Source organism: Cygnus olor, chromosome 11 (genome assembly GCF_009769625.2).
Source record: "Cygnus olor isolate bCygOlo1 chromosome 11, bCygOlo1.pri.v2, whole genome shotgun sequence".
Classification (NCBI taxonomy): Eukaryota; Metazoa; Chordata; class Aves; order Anseriformes; family Anatidae; genus Cygnus; species Cygnus olor.
Window position 1 is genome coordinate 19787925 of NC_049179.1, and position 17022 is coordinate 19804946.

At 39.8% G+C, this 17022-nt stretch overlaps 2 protein-coding genes across 4 annotated transcripts in view; one reads left to right on the plus strand and one right to left on the minus strand.

The window, feature by feature from the left end:
• The window catches only part of MEGF11 (multiple EGF like domains 11), a 286501-nt gene extending 285045 nt beyond the window's left edge, over positions 1 to 1456 (minus strand). For all 3 annotated transcript variants that reach the window (XR_005823454.1, XM_040570532.1, XM_040570531.1), the window contains exon 1: positions 390 to 1456. The gene's annotated coding sequence lies outside the window, so the exon portion shown is untranslated. The remainder of the gene's footprint in view (positions 1 to 389) is intronic.
• On the plus strand, positions 1408 to 16577 carry DIS3L (DIS3 like exosome 3'-5' exoribonuclease). Its single transcript, XM_040570530.1, is given in 18 exon segments — positions 1408 to 1638; positions 3774 to 3927; positions 4719 to 4847; positions 5489 to 5624; positions 6637 to 6813; positions 7450 to 7528; positions 8473 to 8652; positions 9181 to 9350; positions 10163 to 10324; positions 11039 to 11098; positions 11100 to 11287; positions 11863 to 11955; positions 13456 to 13989; positions 14295 to 14449; positions 14548 to 14723; positions 15068 to 15213; positions 15732 to 15906; positions 15982 to 16577. Coding segments are annotated over 18 exon segments (3156 nt in total). The 5' UTR covers positions 1408 to 1508; the 3' UTR covers positions 16294 to 16577.
• The last annotated feature ends 445 nt before the right edge of the window (positions 16578 to 17022 follow it).

Consider the following 17022-nt stretch of genomic DNA (forward strand, 5'->3'; position numbering starts at 1 on the left):
ACAGTGACATACTGCCTTGGCTCTTTCCCAGTCTTTTTTCCTCGTAAGGACAAACAGTTTGCACCACGTATTCTGTTCAAATAAGGTTACGATGTAGGCATTTCTGAAAACGTATTAATGCTTCTTTATTGTCAAAATCATCCCCAAAATGCCATACTAGCTGCATCACAGCCTTATTTAAGGAACACTGATTGGGACCCAGAAACACTGTGTTGCACTCATGACCCTCCCCTGCTTTTGTTTCATCTTGAGCAAGAATTAATCTTTCATTGCCATCATCTTCCCTCTGTAAACGTGAGGAACAACATCGGTGCCTACTGTAAATCATTTGACATTAGGGCTTGCCTGCACCCCTTGCTCACCCCAGCTACCTTCCCTAGCTCACAGACCTGGGGCTGCTCCTGGGAGATGCCACGAACGACCATGGAGGTTCACACACGTGCATTTATGCAGGACTACAGTTTAGCATAGCAAGATAACCTCTTCTTGTTCTTCTCTGGAGCCTTTCCAGTCTCCCAGTGCCTCCAGACCCCTCTCCCTCAGAATTTCCCCTCAGCTTGCTCCAGCATGCCCCTCACGGACTCCCTTAGCTCCTTACTGCCTGTCCCTCACAAACTCCCTCAGCTCGCTCCTGCCTGTCTCTCAGAACTTCCCCGGGCTTAAGCCCCAGTTCCCTCAACTCACTCGCACCTATTCCTCAGAAATTCCCCTCAGCTTTTTCACATCTCTCCCTCAGAATTTCCCCTCAGCTCACTCCCGCCTACCCCTCAGAATCTCCCAACTCCTTACTGCCTGTCCCTCAGAAACTCCCCCAGCTCCTCACTACCTGTCCCTCACAAACTCCCTCAGCTCGCTCCTGCCTGTCCCTCAGAACTTTCCCGGGCTTAAGCCCCAGTTCCCTCAACTCACTCGCACCTACTCCTCAGAAATTCCCCTCAGCTTTTTCACATCTCTCCCTCAGAATTTCCCCTCAGCTCACTCCCACCTACCCCTCAGAATCTCCCCTCAACTCCTTACTGCCTGTCCCTCAGAAACTCCCCCAGCTCCTCACTACCTGTCCCTCACAAACTCCCTCAGCTTGCTCCTGCCTGTCCCTCAGAACTTTCCCGGGCTGCAGCCCCAGTTACCTCAACTCACTCGCACCTATTCCTCAGAAATTCCCCTCAGCTTTTTCACACCTCTCCCTCAGAACTTCCCCTCAGCTCACTCCCGCCTACCCCTCAGAATCTCCCCTCAACTCCTTACTGCCCGTTCCCTCAGCTGCAGCCCGGTTCCTTCAGCCCTCCCCGCCTGCCTCTCAGAGATTTCTCTCATCCCAGACCCTCCGCCACCACACCGCTCCCCCGGGCCGGTCCCAGCAGCGCCCCCCGCCGCCGTCCCGCCGCTTTCCCGTCCCTCCCCTCCGCCCCGCTCCGTCCCTCCCTCGCTGTGCAGCACCGCCCCTCGCACCGTGCGCAGGCGGCCGCCGAGCACCGGGCCGGGCCTGGGCGAGCTGTGGCTCCGCCGGAATGCTTCGCACGGAGAAAGTGCTGCAGCTGCGGAGCCAGCAGGGCCGCTCGGTGCGCGTCGTGCGGGAGCACTACCTGCGGCCCGACGTGCCGTGCCGCAGCGCCCTGTGCCGGGCAGGCTGCCCCGGCGGTGAGCTGGCTGGCGGGGAGGGCTCCGGGAGGAAGGGGCAGGGGGGTGAGTGAGCCGGGCTGGGGGTGCTGAGGGAGCCGGGCTGGGGCGGCTGAGGCAGGGGGCTCTGGGGGCGGCTCGTCCCGGGGCGCCTCAGCTCGCCGCCGGCGAGGCCTGACAGGAACCGGCGGGGCAGTGGCGGGCTGAGGAGAGAAAAGGGCGGCGAGGAGGGGGGAGATCGGGGAGGGGGGAGATGGGGCAGGGGAAAAGTTTTCTAAAAACTGGGAAGCCCCCCACTGCCGTCCTGAGCTTTAGGGTTGGTGTGAGGGGCGGCAGCACGCGGAGCAGTGGGGAAATGAGCAGCTCGGGGGCATGGGGAGAATGCTGCCTCAAGGCAAAACCAGTCAGGAATAAACGGAGTGTTAGGGGAGAAGAAAGGAACTGAAAAGAGACGTGGATTGATACAGGCTTTGACTGGCAACGGCTTGGTGACTGGGGTAAAGGCTGAAGGGGTGTGGAGGTGTGCCAGGAAACACCCATGTTTCACACTTCGCTTTTAAAAAAGTTCTTATATGTACGTTACTTTCTGCGGGGTGCTGCTTTATAGTGTGAGTTAAGTTGTGTATCTTGCCTGTTAATGCAGCCAAGTGGTTATCATGAAGCATTTGTTATTCTGCGTCAGCAGTTATTTCTGTTAAATAATTAAGCATAATTGTTTGTTACGGTGATCTAGGATGTCAGGACTATTTATAATTACTGATCTTTTATGGATCTCAGTGCTGTAGAGGAGTGTATTGAATTTGGTTCTGAATTCCCTAACGATAAATTACAGACACGTACCAGACAAAAGTCTTACCTCTCTCCCTATGCCTAGCTTTCCCTCTTCTGGGCTTGAATGTAAATTGTGCTGTAGACGAGTGTCAGAATATGTCCCTTTATAATTATTCCAGGTAACTCAGAGGTAAGGAGAACATTTATTTTTATTCCTGACTCTACCCACTGTGCTGATCAGACTTTCCTTATGTGCTGTGAGAGACCGCCTACATAAATCACATCTACAGATACTTTTAGTGGCATGCGGTTCCTATTTAAAAGTTATTCTGATCTAGATGTATGGGCTAGAAAAGGATAGTTTAACATGAGCAGATCACATAACTCTTTGAGTGACATTTCACTTTTAATGCTCTTCTGAATTATTAATAAATATTAGCTTTCTTATATGCATTCTGCCATCATCCATTATATACCTCCGGAGTGAGATGTAGCCTTGTTACTGTATGCAGAATTGTGCTTACTGGAATCACACTTCTAGTGATAACAGGTAATAGATGACGGTTTGTCCTGTGACAGCTTCTAAGAAATTCATGACAATAACCAGACTTGTCAAGATCTGTATAGTTTTATTCTTTATAATTTGCCTGCACTAAATTCAGCAGTTCAGTTTCTATAATATTGTAAGGGATAAATAGATAACGAGAAAAAATCAGAGGAGTTAATGCCTGCCAGCTAAAAGTTTAGTGGATAATCATTGAAATATCTAAAGTAGTTAAACTAATTAATTTGGGGGGACATTTTAAGATTTAATCTGTGAGGGATTTGTTATGATATTTTGATGGCGTATGCCTAAGGGATGGAGTCTCTCATAGAGAGAATTGGCAATGATGGTAATAGTTTAGATTCAAGAATGTCTTTTCTTATCTGTATTCTTTTATGCGAAGGTACAGAAAAAGAGCCTGTTGTAAATGGATAGCGTTGAATAGAGAGCTCTGACAAAGTGGTACACCCTTTGAATAATTCCATTCTCTGGTAGAAATATCATCTCTCTTTTCATGTGGAAGCAGAGGAAAAGAAGGAATGTTACCTGCACTCTTCAAGTAACTTGCTTTTCCCAATGAAATTGGATCTTTTTCACACATTTGGATAGAATTTATCCTACATTTTGGCATCCGTGGATAGCAAAAGGGCTCCATCACAAATTGTAGAGATTGTACCACAGAATTGCACCGTAGTAGTCATTATAACTTTGTTCATCAGAAAAATATGTATGTATACCTTTGAAGATACGCAACTCTAATGTCCTGGCATTTGAAGGTGTTTTTAAGAGAGCAATATTGCGACTGAAAGTTTAAACCTTTAACCTCTGAATTGTATTTTAGATGGCAAATTGTTATCGGATGATGTGACTCATTACGTTGTCCCAGACTGGAAGGTTGTTCAAGATTACCTTGAGATTCTTGAGTTTCCGGAGCTGAAAGGTATTATTTTCATGCAAACAGCATGCCAAGCTGTGCAACATCAAAAAGGTCGCAGGTACTTATCCTATAATAACTCATTTTTTAGTATAGGTTGAAGTAACATATTAAGTTTGTAAAATATATATTTAAGCACAGCTACCCAAAGTCAGCAAAATGCTGTGCTTAAATTGTTGTTAGGTCTTTCAAGTGTCTAATATGATTTTACAGAAGAGAAAGAACTGTGATCCTTTGTGATCCGTAGGCATCAATGCCTGGCATATTTTTCACTTAATAGTGAATATTAATATTAAACCTGTAACATTATGAACTAATCAGATGGCTTGTTACAGGAATTAAGGAGAATTTGCAGTAATGATGTATTGTATGCAACAACTAAATTATGCATGTGGTTTTGTTCCTGCTGTATTACAGATTGAGCACTTGTCTTTGAGGAGCGAGTAATACTAGTACATGGTACTTACCTTATCAGACACGAACCATATTGCCGTAGCATATGAGAGTGCAGTTTGCTATCAAGTTCTTCTGGGATTAATAAAGCATAAACATCTTTGAAAAAATGTCTTGTCTCAGAAATAATAAAATAAGTTCCTGAACATTTACGATGTTTTGTGGGCTCATTGGAAAACAACTATGTTTAAAAATCAGAAGTATTCATAATGAAAATTAGAAAAGCTTGCTTACAGATGATTTTTTAGGTTTTATTGTCAATGGCAGAATTTAATAAATGCATTTCTTTATGCATTATAGTAATTTTCCTTGAGTTTTTCAGCTGTATTTTGAGCTAGAATTAAAATACTCCTGTTCTTTCTTTTGATAATGTTATATTGATCTTTTTTTGTATTCCAGACAGTACAACAAGTTGCGAAATCTGGTGAAGGATGCCCGTCATGACTGTACAGTGTTTGCAAATGAATTCCACCAGCATTCTTACCGGCCAAGAGAGAAGGGAGAATCGATGGAGAAATGGCAGACCAGGTTTGCTTTAACTTGCATAGTTCTACACTGAATAACATCATGACATTGTATTTAGAAATATTAGTAGACACTGGATATGTAAGAGTTCATACTCTTCCTCTGCTTAGCTCTGGAACAGTTCACAACAATTCTAAAAGTCTAGACTGTCCTTTTGTGATTAAGAAAGTTTCAACGTTGTTTTCAGAGGAAAACAGACACATTAATTAAATGCAATAATGCTAAAATAAAAAGCATCGATCATTTTAAAGTTGGACAACCATTTTAAAGGATGCTTTAGCATAATAAATAGATCACTTTAGATCCTGTTAGATGTAGTGTCTCATAGCCTACAAACCCCACAGAGCTGGACTACTGGCAGTTCCAACTAGATTTTTACAAGCTTTCATTCAGAGGAATAATACATGATGTTGCAGCTGGGGCACATAGAGATGTACTGGGGAGGAAGCACTTTCTTTTTCTGTCCTCTCAGTGCTCATGTGTGGCACATAAGTTTTTGAGGGTATAAAGTTTATGTAGCTTGTTGTATGTATCTCAGAAGTATAAGTGTAAAACCAAAATCTCATTTATACAAAGTCTGCAAACATCTTGCAAGTAGCAAATGAGATATGCCAGGAGTCTTATTTCAAACTTTGCTTTTCTAGGAGTATTTACAATGCAGCAGTCTGGTATTATAATCACTGCTTGGGTCAGATGCCAGTTGTTATGGTAACAGAAGATGAAGATGCTATCAGGCAGTACGGAAATGAAACAGAAGGAGTGTTTGTGATTTCCTTCAAGGTAACATGCCAGAAAAATAGAAGAAGGTTGCCTTGGTGCTTCATCAAAATGACAAAGCAAGTACTTTAAAGCCCAATGTATAGTGCAAATCATTTCAGAGTTTACATGTAAAAATACTACAATGCTAACTCATGACTTCATTTCTCAAAGAAAGCAAAGATGACTGTCATGGGAATGTCATTAAAAATGGTGAGTGAGCAAAGCAGAGAACTGAAAAGAAAAACAGCAGCTTTAAAGATACAGATCATCCTTCTTAGGAGCCCTTTTCATTGTTTTCCTTGTTTTTAAAGAATTTGTCACTGTGACCAATAATAGGTTACCTCAGCCAGATATCTAAATCTGTAGTGCAAGCATTCTGTAAACAGAAGTAGCCAAAATATTCATCAGCATTATTCTGACAGTGTGTGTTAGCCTTGACTATATAGGATACGCTGATGCATGAGAACATAATTTGTCATTTAGTTGTTGATCTATGATACTGCTTGTATTCAGCTGGATACATGGATAGGATGTTTATGTTTGGTCGTGATAGGATATTAAGTAAAACCAACCAGATTTACTTCAAATTTGTATAAAAATGACTATGCTCAAATTGTTCCTACGACTATGGTTCAAATGTAGTACAGAGAATCATACAAAATGCATACAAATAATAGCGGGTTGCCAGTTTGATGACTTTGCTGTGGCACTTTACAAGAATTATGTAGCTTGGATGGGGTATATTGCTAGTAGAAGTTTGAGAATCTCTAGTTTAGGATGTTTTCCTAACAGTCATATCTCTTTTGTTATATTTACCGAATGACTTAGGGTGAATCTGGAACAGATCTGTGGTATTTAGAGCAGACACATCACTGTCACTTGGAAATGCAATCTGAGCATGTGTTACCGAGCACTAGACAGCTCATGAGTGCGCGAGGCAGCTCTTTTGTATAATAGGCTTTTCAAATGAAGCATTATTAAAATAAAAGTGACCTCTAAATCCTTTCTTGTTTGTTAATATATGCACATACAGAATTACTTGGATAACTTTTGGCCTGACTTAAAGGCTGCCCACGAACTCTTTGACTCTATACTTCAAGCTCGGCATGAACGGGAGACTGAAAGCCAAGAAAACAACGGAAAAGAATATCCTGAGCACTTACCCATGGAAATATTGGAGGCTGGGATAAAATCTGGAAGATATATACAGGTCAGTTGCTATTTAGAAATTATACACATAAAGATGCAGTCTTGTGCCATGTGTGATGTGGAACAACTGTATCTAATTCTCAAATATAGATAATGCTGTACAAGGGCAGCATTTCTTACTTCATTTGCACACAGTCTATATCTCAGTGAAGTTAATTTACAATTTTATGGCTGCTCAGGGCCTTAATTGTTGGTTGGCTTCACTTAAAAAATAATTTAAAGAATTAGAGGTAGTAATTTGTTCCTTGCTTGACTATTTAACTAGTGAGCTGAAAACAGAATGTGAACAGATAGACTTGAGTTTTCTTTTTTACTTGAGATTTGGAGATTCAGTATTAGGACAGGCAACAAAAGTAATCTTACACTGCCTATGCTTTGAATAAAATGACCTTTACTGCCTTACAGTTAAATTGAGCTTTTAAAAGAACTTGCCATTCCTTTACAGAAGCGAGTGCTTAAACGGCTGCATTGTACATTCTCTCCCTGTAGAGAGTACAGTCCCGTTCAACATAACCTAAATATCAATGAAAACAGCTAATTTATCTAAAAATTGTTGTAAGAACAAAAATGTATACTTTAAAGTTTGCTATTAAGGGACGTGACTATTTCATTCTGTTTATTGGTTTATTACTTTTAGGGTACTCTGAATGTCAATAAGCATCGAGCACAATTGGAAGCTTTTGTTCGACTTCAGGGATTTGGCAGCAAAGAAACAGGTGAAAAGATGATGAGAGGATGTGTTCAATGACTTCTTGATGCTCTCTGTGCTTTTTACGTGAATCCACGTTGCCATATATATATAGCTGTTCAGTTCTTAATCAAGATGAAAGCTAAGATACTGTGATGCTTATTTTTTTTTCCTTTTATGGGCCAGAAAGGAGGCTGGAGATTACCCCAGAGACTGGACCTCCTGAGAAGACCATACCCTGTATATCCTCCTTCCCCATTCTTAGTACCTTTGGCTGTGTTTTGGACTCCTGTCCCACTAATGAGTTTCTGTAGACTTTTTCTAAAGTTAAATATTGATGCAAATTGTTTTATTTGTGCTTGCTCAAACTTCGTATGACCACTCATTTGGTTGAAATAAGTGTTTGCAGAGATGTTGGCAGGATTAGGGAGCTGGTCATTGTGAATGTAATAGGGAAAATGCTTTTAGGATCAGATGAGAACACTGGTATTGTCTTTCTGGTATGATTTAGTAATTAATACCTTTGAGGGAACAGCACATTTTGCTTGCACAGGTATTTTGTATCAGGTTTCACTAGTAAGTACTTTCAAATGTTCCTCTGACAGACCTAACAGCTGAACCAGTGTTCAATATACAAACCATTCTTTAAAAACTCTGTGGCAGTCGTTTCCACAATTTAACTGTGCTGTGTGTTTTTAAAACTGCTTCCTAAGAACAATGATACCATCCTAGCCTATGCTGCTTTTTATTTAAGACTTCTCTTAAAGAATTGCTTAATATGTCTCCTTTTAAAAAAAATGAGGGAAAGGTTTTAATTTTTGTGCAATATTAATTACTTGCCAACAGTCCTTTTGGAAGTACTGCAAATATCCTTTTCTATAAACTTAATTCAGCGGAATGCTGCCAAGGGCAGTGAAGGGACTTGAAGTTTTAAGTAGTTCTTAGTTGTATTTCTTTTTATTTTAAATTTAGACCTTCAAAGCGACATCCTTATTTATGGGGCCAGAGCTCGAAATCGTGCAATCCACGGTGATGTGGTAGCTGTAGAGTTACTACCTTTGCACGAATGGAAAGGAAGGATTGTTGCCCTTTGTGAAAATGAGACGGAGGATAAAGCACCTGCTGACACCACTGGTGATCCTATGCCCACAGGTAAAGTAGATAGAATGATACAATATTTATTAAGATTACCTCACTTTTCTGGTCTGATCTGTATTGTAGTCTTCATTTTATAGTCCCTTTCCTGCATCTTATGAGTGTGCTGAGGTCAGAGTTAAAAGTTAGAGATTAGTTCTCTTCCTACCAGAAAATACTATATAATTTTGGTCTTTGCTAGTAAATCTTTTCTGTATTTTTTACTAGACTTCGACACGTTTTAGTAGTAGTGAGAATCTCACTGAATCATTTAAGTGCCGTATCAATTTAAATCTATACAATGAGTTAGTCTCTGTTAGTATCCACAGAAGTAAAAGCTCAATAAAAGCTGGATGTGCCAATGATGATTTATTACAAACTTATATTGTTTCCTGCATAATATAAGTTGTTAGCAATTATAATACAGATTTGTGGAAATATTAGTTCATATTACAAAGCAATGGATCTTCTATACCTCTCTCGTGTTTCCTTTCATGTCCCTGTTTAACTCTTTAATGTACTGCCAACAATGTCCCTTATTAAAAGGTAAAGTTGTTGGAATCATTCAAAAGAACTGGAGGGATTATGTGGTCACTTTCCCTTCTAAAGAAGAAAGCCAGTCCCAGGGCAGAAATGCTCAGAAAATCCTTGTTACACCTTGGGACTACAGAATTCCCAAAATCCGGATCAGTACCCAGCAAGCTGAAGCACTACAGGTAATTTGGCAGAAGCATTTCTCTGTTCTGTATTCCTACAAAATTGCCTGGGTGTTATATGCTCTCATGATGTTTTCAAGGCAAAAAGACAGGTAGAGAACTATTAATCAAGTTAAGTTTGTGGAAGCAGGACACAGTTCAATATGAAGAAATGTGTTCAATTCCTGTCAGAACTGTAACCTTCAGGTAATAAAGCGTGTCAGAGTTCTGGATGTCCCACAGTCCAGGCACCCTGAGCATTTGTACGCTGCTCGCTTTGTGTATTTTTGTGGCTTTGTTTGGTTTGGTTTGGTTTGGTTTGTTTCCTGATAAATTCAGGGTCATATTAGGGGTCTGAAATGCAATAGCCCTTGCAGCCTTATTGGCTCTATGACTATATATAACTGGTGAACGTACGAAGGGGAGCTTTTCAACAAATTGTTAATGAATGATTATGATTGGCCAGCCATTCCTGCAGCAACAAGAAACGTGGCTTTGTTCATTCCTAGCTGCTGTAAATGGGCTGTAAATTCCAATTGTTTTCTGTGGCATAGGAATACTTGTTTACATCTTGGTTTTGTCTTTTTTTTAAAAAAAAAAAACTATTTATTTCAAGTTAGAGATTCTTTATATAATGACCCCAAATGAGTAATTTATTGGGAAATAAATGTAATTCTCAGTAAACTTCTGATCGTGGGTTTATTTTTCCTTTCTGAAAAGTTCTTAGAGTTGCTAGTCTCTTTGGATTGCTGTGTTTGCCTCTGAAGAATGTTTATGTTGATTGCTTGTCAGGAGCAGATTGCTGTTTTAACAGAAGAATTGTCTTGCTGCAGGAGTACAGAGTTGTTGTGCGCATTGATTCTTGGGAATCAAATTCTGTGTATCCAAATGGACACTTTGTGAGGGTTTTAGGAAGAATTGGAGATCTCGAAGGGGAGATTGCAGCTATTCTGGTGGAGAACAGCATTTCTATAGCCCCTTTCTCAGAAATCCAGGTTAGTCTTTGTGATTAGGTACATTCTTTTCTGTTCATTTCTAGGCTCTTGTTCCTCAAAGAGGGGGGCCCTCTTTCAGCTGAGCGTATTGCCAACAGTCTTTTGAAAACTGAAAACTATTTTTAGAGTATTTTTCTGGAATTACTTGTGGATATCAGTGGTTCTAGAGATGCTAAGAATTTTCAAGTCAAGAATGATTTGAAGATAATCTGTTCACTATGAGGAGAAAATGACAAACTCTTACATCTAATTTGATGTAGACTGTTAAGATATTATTGTCTTTTATGTGTTTATAGTGCTGATCCTAAAGGCCAAGACTGGTTGAAATCATTGCTTTAAATCCTTTTTGCCCTCAACCAGGGTAGGAAACAGTTCTCACGGGGAAGTATTTTGATTTTACCTAAAATTAATTGAAGAAAATAAAAAGAATGTAAGAAACAATATACGGTGTTGGTGTTGGCCAGAGCTGCAATATCACTACAGTAATAGCAGTTGATAATAATATGTGTAGCATTCTTTCAGATTCTCTTTCATACTTTCAGGAAAGTAAATGTAGTAGACTGACTTGGAAAATGCAAGGAAAGAATTTGTCAGGGATGGAAAAGTACACCAACACAGAACTATCAATGGATTACAAAAGGAAGAGCTAATTAATTTGTTGGCTTATTTTTGTAGGAAAGATATAACTGTACGTTCATCACTGTTTTTGTGCAGATGAGTGAAATGCCCATGAGTTCTTCAAAGAATCCGTGGAAGGTGAATCCAGAAGAGGAAAAAAAAACGCCTCAACTTGAGAGATACACATTTGATATTCAGCATTGACCCGAAAGGCTGTGAGGATGTTGATGACGCGCTATCCGTTAGAACTCTGCCTAATGGGAATCTAGAGCTAGGTGTCCACATTGCAGACGTGACCTACTTTGTGGCAGCGGATTCTTACACTGATGTTGAGGCAAGAGCAAGGTAATGTATTTTCTAAAATTAAAAAAAGGAAGGAGCCTGGAGGTTTGTAATGCTCTGCTAAGGAAACATTGAGAAGTTCTGTTAACTCTTTTGGAAGAGTTCTTGTTTTTAACATTTAACCTTATGTTATATTCCATACTTTTTTCTGTTATTACCACTGTTTTGAACTCAGACCACTGAATCACTTTATGAAATGTATTGTTCTGTGTAGATACAACGAAATATTGTATCTCTGTAGATACAAAGAAATGTAAACTTAATGGCCAGCAGAGATGTTTGTATAGCCATTAAATGACCTCTTCTGAGCTGAGCTTATTTTGTACAGTCCTAGCTCTGCCTTTATTGCAAGTTGGAGATACAGAGGAAGGCAAACTTAGGCTTGTGCTTACACAAATAGTTGTTTGAATAATTTCAGTACCACGTGTGTGTTGGGTAAGAATAACCTTAAGAACAGCCTTCTGAAATCATACTGTGTGTTACGTTTTGCTGACGCCGTAGTTATTTTGCAAACTTTTTGGGAGATAAACACCAATGAGTCATTGTGAGAAGAACAGTGACTGTGTTTTATTCTTCAGGGCAACAACTTACTATTTGGCGGATCGTCGTTACGATATGCTGCCCGCCGTCTTGAGTGCTGACATATGCTCTCTTCTTAGTGGAGTTGATAGGTAAGATTTGGTGATATTTCTGACAAAAGAGATTTTTACAAGTAATTTAGTTGTTGCTACCAGTCTCTCTGTTTATTAATTGTGTGCATGTTTTGCATTGTTACTAAATCTTCAACTGGAAGAATAATGTATGTTTAAAAATAACTTCTAATTCTATGATATTTTTGTAAGGTGACTGCTTTGTAATCCTTTACCTTGCCAAAATGCATATATACATTTTGTTTGAGCAGGACAATCCAGCTGAACTTACACACAATCCCTGCAAGGTTCAATCCATAACATGAAATCACTGAGAAGATTGAGGTTAGACTTTTTCTTCAAACAGGAAAAATGCATTCCTGAAATAATTAATTGTTGTCACATTGCCCAATTAGAAGAGCTCTTGTAATGTTTCTTTCATCGTTGCTGAATCGTTTCTTGGATGAAATTAACTACTGACAGAGTAATTCTGATGGCAAAAGCCAGGTTTCCTACCTCTGTTAGCCCTGTTTAGGTTTTCAGACAGCAGCAGTTACCATGAGTTTATTCATGTAGTACTTTTTTTCAGTGCGAGTTAACACTAAAAGTTAAGTGTCCAACTCTGTAATTCCATGATGCATTTTATAAGGCTTAACTCAGTACTGCAGCTAAGAAAGGGGAGGATGTTTTATTCTTCCCCAATGCCTTCCCCAGTCATTGACTGCCTGCGCAGCTTTTTGCTAGCAGTTGCGTCACCATGTGATGCACTGACTTGTCTGAAAGAAAAATTTTTAATTTTTTTTGCTCGGTTAGATTGTGCACACTTTGTGAATGCACAGAAATGTTACCTTACATGACACGTTAACAAAGCACCTGCTTATGCTTGTGCTCTTTGAGGTATTTGGTACTTTTTGTAAGCAAGGTAGGAGAGTCACAAAAAGCTGAAATACGGTCTTAGGTAATGACCATCTCCTCTGATAGTGTGTACCCATGCCCTTAGCAATTTGCTTTTTATTTTAACAGCAACTTAAAGGTGCATGTACCCATGTGAATGGTCACATTTTCTACTATTGTCCTGTTTCTCAAATGTGTTGTTACCTTGGTACCCCACTTTTCTTTTCTTTTTTTATACAATTTACAGGGTTGTTTGGCTGGCCAAAAATGAGGATATGCAGGGTGCAGATATGATCGTAGTGGATACATCTGGCTAATAAAATAAATGTGAATAAAAGCAACTTTTGCAGTGTATCAGTGCTTTAAAACAGATTTGGCCTTCTGTCTTAGGTGCACACTGGCTCAACAGTTAGATTGAAAATACTGCTGATGTAGTTGGTCCTCATTTATTAAGTGATGCACAAAACTGAAAGCTAAGCGCATTATTCAGCGGCATTGCTGAACACAGTTTTGTTTCATGAAGAAAAAAGTTTCCAGTAAAAAAAAAATCAACACAGAATGGAATGTGTAAATTTGCAACAGTTGGATATGCTTGAAATGTGAAGCTAACCAGAGCTGTTTATAGCATTGTGACTTTTTTTCTTTAAGGTATGCTGTAAGCATCTTGTGGGAACTAGAAAGAGAGTCATATGAGATACTGAGAGTCTGCTACAATAAAACCATCATCCGGTCTGCGTACAAGCTAGTCTACGAAGTAGCACAGGGATTATTAGATGGAGACACGAGTGTTGTTGATGATATCCTGGAACTGAAAGACTTGGATGAAAGAACTAGAAAGAAGAAATTGGAGGAACTGGTTTGGGCAATATCAAAACTCACTGACATAGCACGGCACGTTAGAGCTAAGCGGGACAGCTGTGGTGCTCTAGAACTAGAAGGGGTAGAAATCCGAGTGCAACTGGATGACAAAAAAAACATTCACGATCTGATCCCCAAGCAGCCACTGGAGGTGCATGAGACTGTAGCAGAATGTATGATTCTTGCCAACCACTGGGTGGCAAAAAAGATTTCAGAACACTTTCCTCATCAAGCTTTGTTGCGTCAACATCCTCCACCACGACAGGAGTTTTTTACTGAACTTCGAGAATGTGCCAGTGCCAAAGGTTTCCCAATAGACACAAGGTATCTTTTGCTACTTATCTTAACCACTTTAATTAAAGATAAGCAATTAACTATTTGGCTATGTAATCATTACAGTACAGTGTAATAATTTTACAAGACTTGAAATAATTTAGAATGAATGTGTACGTCAGGATCTGATGAGAAGGCTGTAAGCCTCATCACATCGAGGTATCATTTCGGTAGGTCCCAGAGCACGAAGGCAGGTTTTGCTGTAGTCCTTGGTTCTCCAAGTTGTAGGAGTTTAAGTGTAGGCTGTTACGATCAGGGCAGTGTAACTTTATTCAGAATTAACACTTTTTTGACAGGTCTAACAAAACGTTGGCTGAGTCCCTGGATAAAGCAGATGATCCCTTAGATCCAATTGTAAATAAACTGTTGCGATCTATGGCCACCCACGCGATGTCCAATGCACTGTACTTCTCAACTGGCTCTTGTTCTGAAGAGGAGTTTCATCATTACGGTATCCTGTCACCTTATTTTTTACACTATTTATGTTATTTCTGAACTGCTGGGGAGAGGCAGTTGATTGCTTTTCACTGCTTCCTTTTTTATTTGTAGGACTCGCTTTAGATAAGTACACTCATTTTACTTCTCCAATTAGAAGATACGCTGACATAGTTGTCCACAGACTCTTGATGGCAGCCACTCTGAAGGAAACTAAAGATGTTAAGGATAAAGTACTCAGCAATAAGGATCTTGAGGAACTGTGCAGGCACATTAATAACAGGAACAGGGTAAGACGGTCACAGTGTGTCTCTGTGTTTGTATGCTGCCCAGTGGAATAGAATACCAGTCTTGACTGCAGCTTTTGGATACTACAGTGCCCTACTATCACTTCATTGTTATTTTTTATTATTATTTTTTAACTTAAATATCACATTTCTTCTGAGAGTAGTACTAAAAATGACTTTATAACTCACCTTTACCACAGACAGGATTTCCTTTCAGATAGATGTATTTTTTTTGGGTGAGTGTAGGGGACTAAGTCATGGAAAAATGAATATAAAGACCTAAGCCAAACAAGTTTATTAGAGTATTTACGTAGGCTGTTTTCTCTTCTCATGGGGGATGCTCGCAGGCAGCCCAGCATGCTCAGAAACAGTCTACTGAACTCTTCCAGTGCATGTACTTCAAAGACAAAACCCCAGAAACTGATGAGCGCTGCGTAGCAGATGGTGTTATCTACTCAATTCGAACAAATGGCGTGCTTGTTTTTGTACCAAGGTAAGTTCATTAGAATTTGGGCTCAGTTTAAAAATAAGACACAAGTATTATTGGAATGCTGTAAGGACACCTCTGGTCCTTAAGAAAGGAAATATTGACTGATTACACTATTCTATTTTTTGTAAATCATAGACTGCTTTTCTGTTTTCCTCTCCCCTCATGCTGCTGAACCTTAAGTAACTCATTTTTAACGGAGAACGAGTTCCAATAACCCGTAACACTGCTATTCTTCCATTATCTGGGCATTCCAGGCTCAAAGATAATGGATTACTGACTGTATTTTACTTCTGCTTCACTGCTTTTGAAAAACCTCACTCGCCGTCTCATGCTGTTTTCATATAGTGCAGGGTTACTTTTTTTGATAATACACGTTAAGTGCTCCTGAAGGAGGATTATCAAGCTACCCTGCTTATACCTTATCCTAGCTAGCCCTCCTCTGGTTTCAAAATTAGTAAGAGAACCGGTAAGGGTGGAAATTCTTAAAAGATTCTGTTCATGTTTTTTTTTTTTTTTTGAAGATATGGAATCAAAGGTGCTGCTTATATGAAAAACAAAGAAGGCTTAGTCATCTCTTGTCAAGGTGATAGAAGCTGTGAGTGGAAGCCTGGATCGCTTCAGCGGTTTCAGAACAAAATTACTTCCACTACAACCACTGGAGAATCAGTTACATTAAGCCTTTTCGATCACATAACAGTGAGTATTTAATCTGAAGAAAGTAAAAGGAAATAGCACGATGAGAAATAAAATAATTGTTGAATTGCTTTTAAGGTGAAAATACTTGTGCAGACTTCCCGCTGCCATGCTGACACAATCAAGCTTGAAATAATCAGGAATGCACCGTACCAGACTTCAGCCACGGAGGTTTCCCAGAAGAATTTCAACATGGTGAAATCTGATTTGGTAAAAGAAGTCAGCCAGTCTGCAGAAAAAGCCCAGCATGCCCAAGAAAAAGCAAGAGTTGAAGTAATTGAGGAAGAGTATCGGGAGTACTGCCAGACAAAGGGACCAAGCTTATACCAGCTGCTGGAGGAGATCAGGGACTTGGCTCTATTGGATGTTTCAGCTGATATCAGAACTTGAACTATAACCCAACAGGCTTTTTGAGGTTCTACTCATATTCAATTTGTACAATTAAGTTTTTTAAAAAACAGTATTTAAATATTTGAGTGATTTTAAGATAAGCTAAATGTCTATTTTAAATAAGAATTATTTTTATGATTAGGAATACATGTGACTTTTTAAAAGACTTTATACATGCTAGATCTCATCTTCTAGATTTAAGACTGTGTGGTAAATTCTTTCAACTGCCATTCAAAAAAAGTTACTTGTCCTTGTTCTCTATAAACTAAGTTCTTAAAACCTAATTATTTCCTGATGTCTTCCTACTTACTGTAGCTGTTAATTCCCCGCCAACACAGTTTAGCAAGTTTAACTCATAACTACAAGCTTATAAACAGGGAACTCAGTCATGCTAATCTAGAGCCTTTGTTAATTGCAGTTCTCCAGCTGGCATAAAATAACAGCTGTTGACGTGAACTTGTTTCACCAGCTGTACAGGGTGTTCGTGTCCTAACTTCAGTTCATGTCTTAATTCAACTTTTAGAAATCCAGCTTGTTCTGAACAGGCCTACCCTATGCTACTAGAGAGGACAGTCCCAGAGCTTTACCATAACGCTGGTAACTTTGGACTAGTTTCTTGTTCATTCTACAGAAAGAAGAGGTTATTTTATGGCTGTTGCTATTGTGTAAGAGGGAAAAACAGTATTGTAAAAGGAAGATGAAACAGAGCTTCAAGTTAGAGAACAGGAT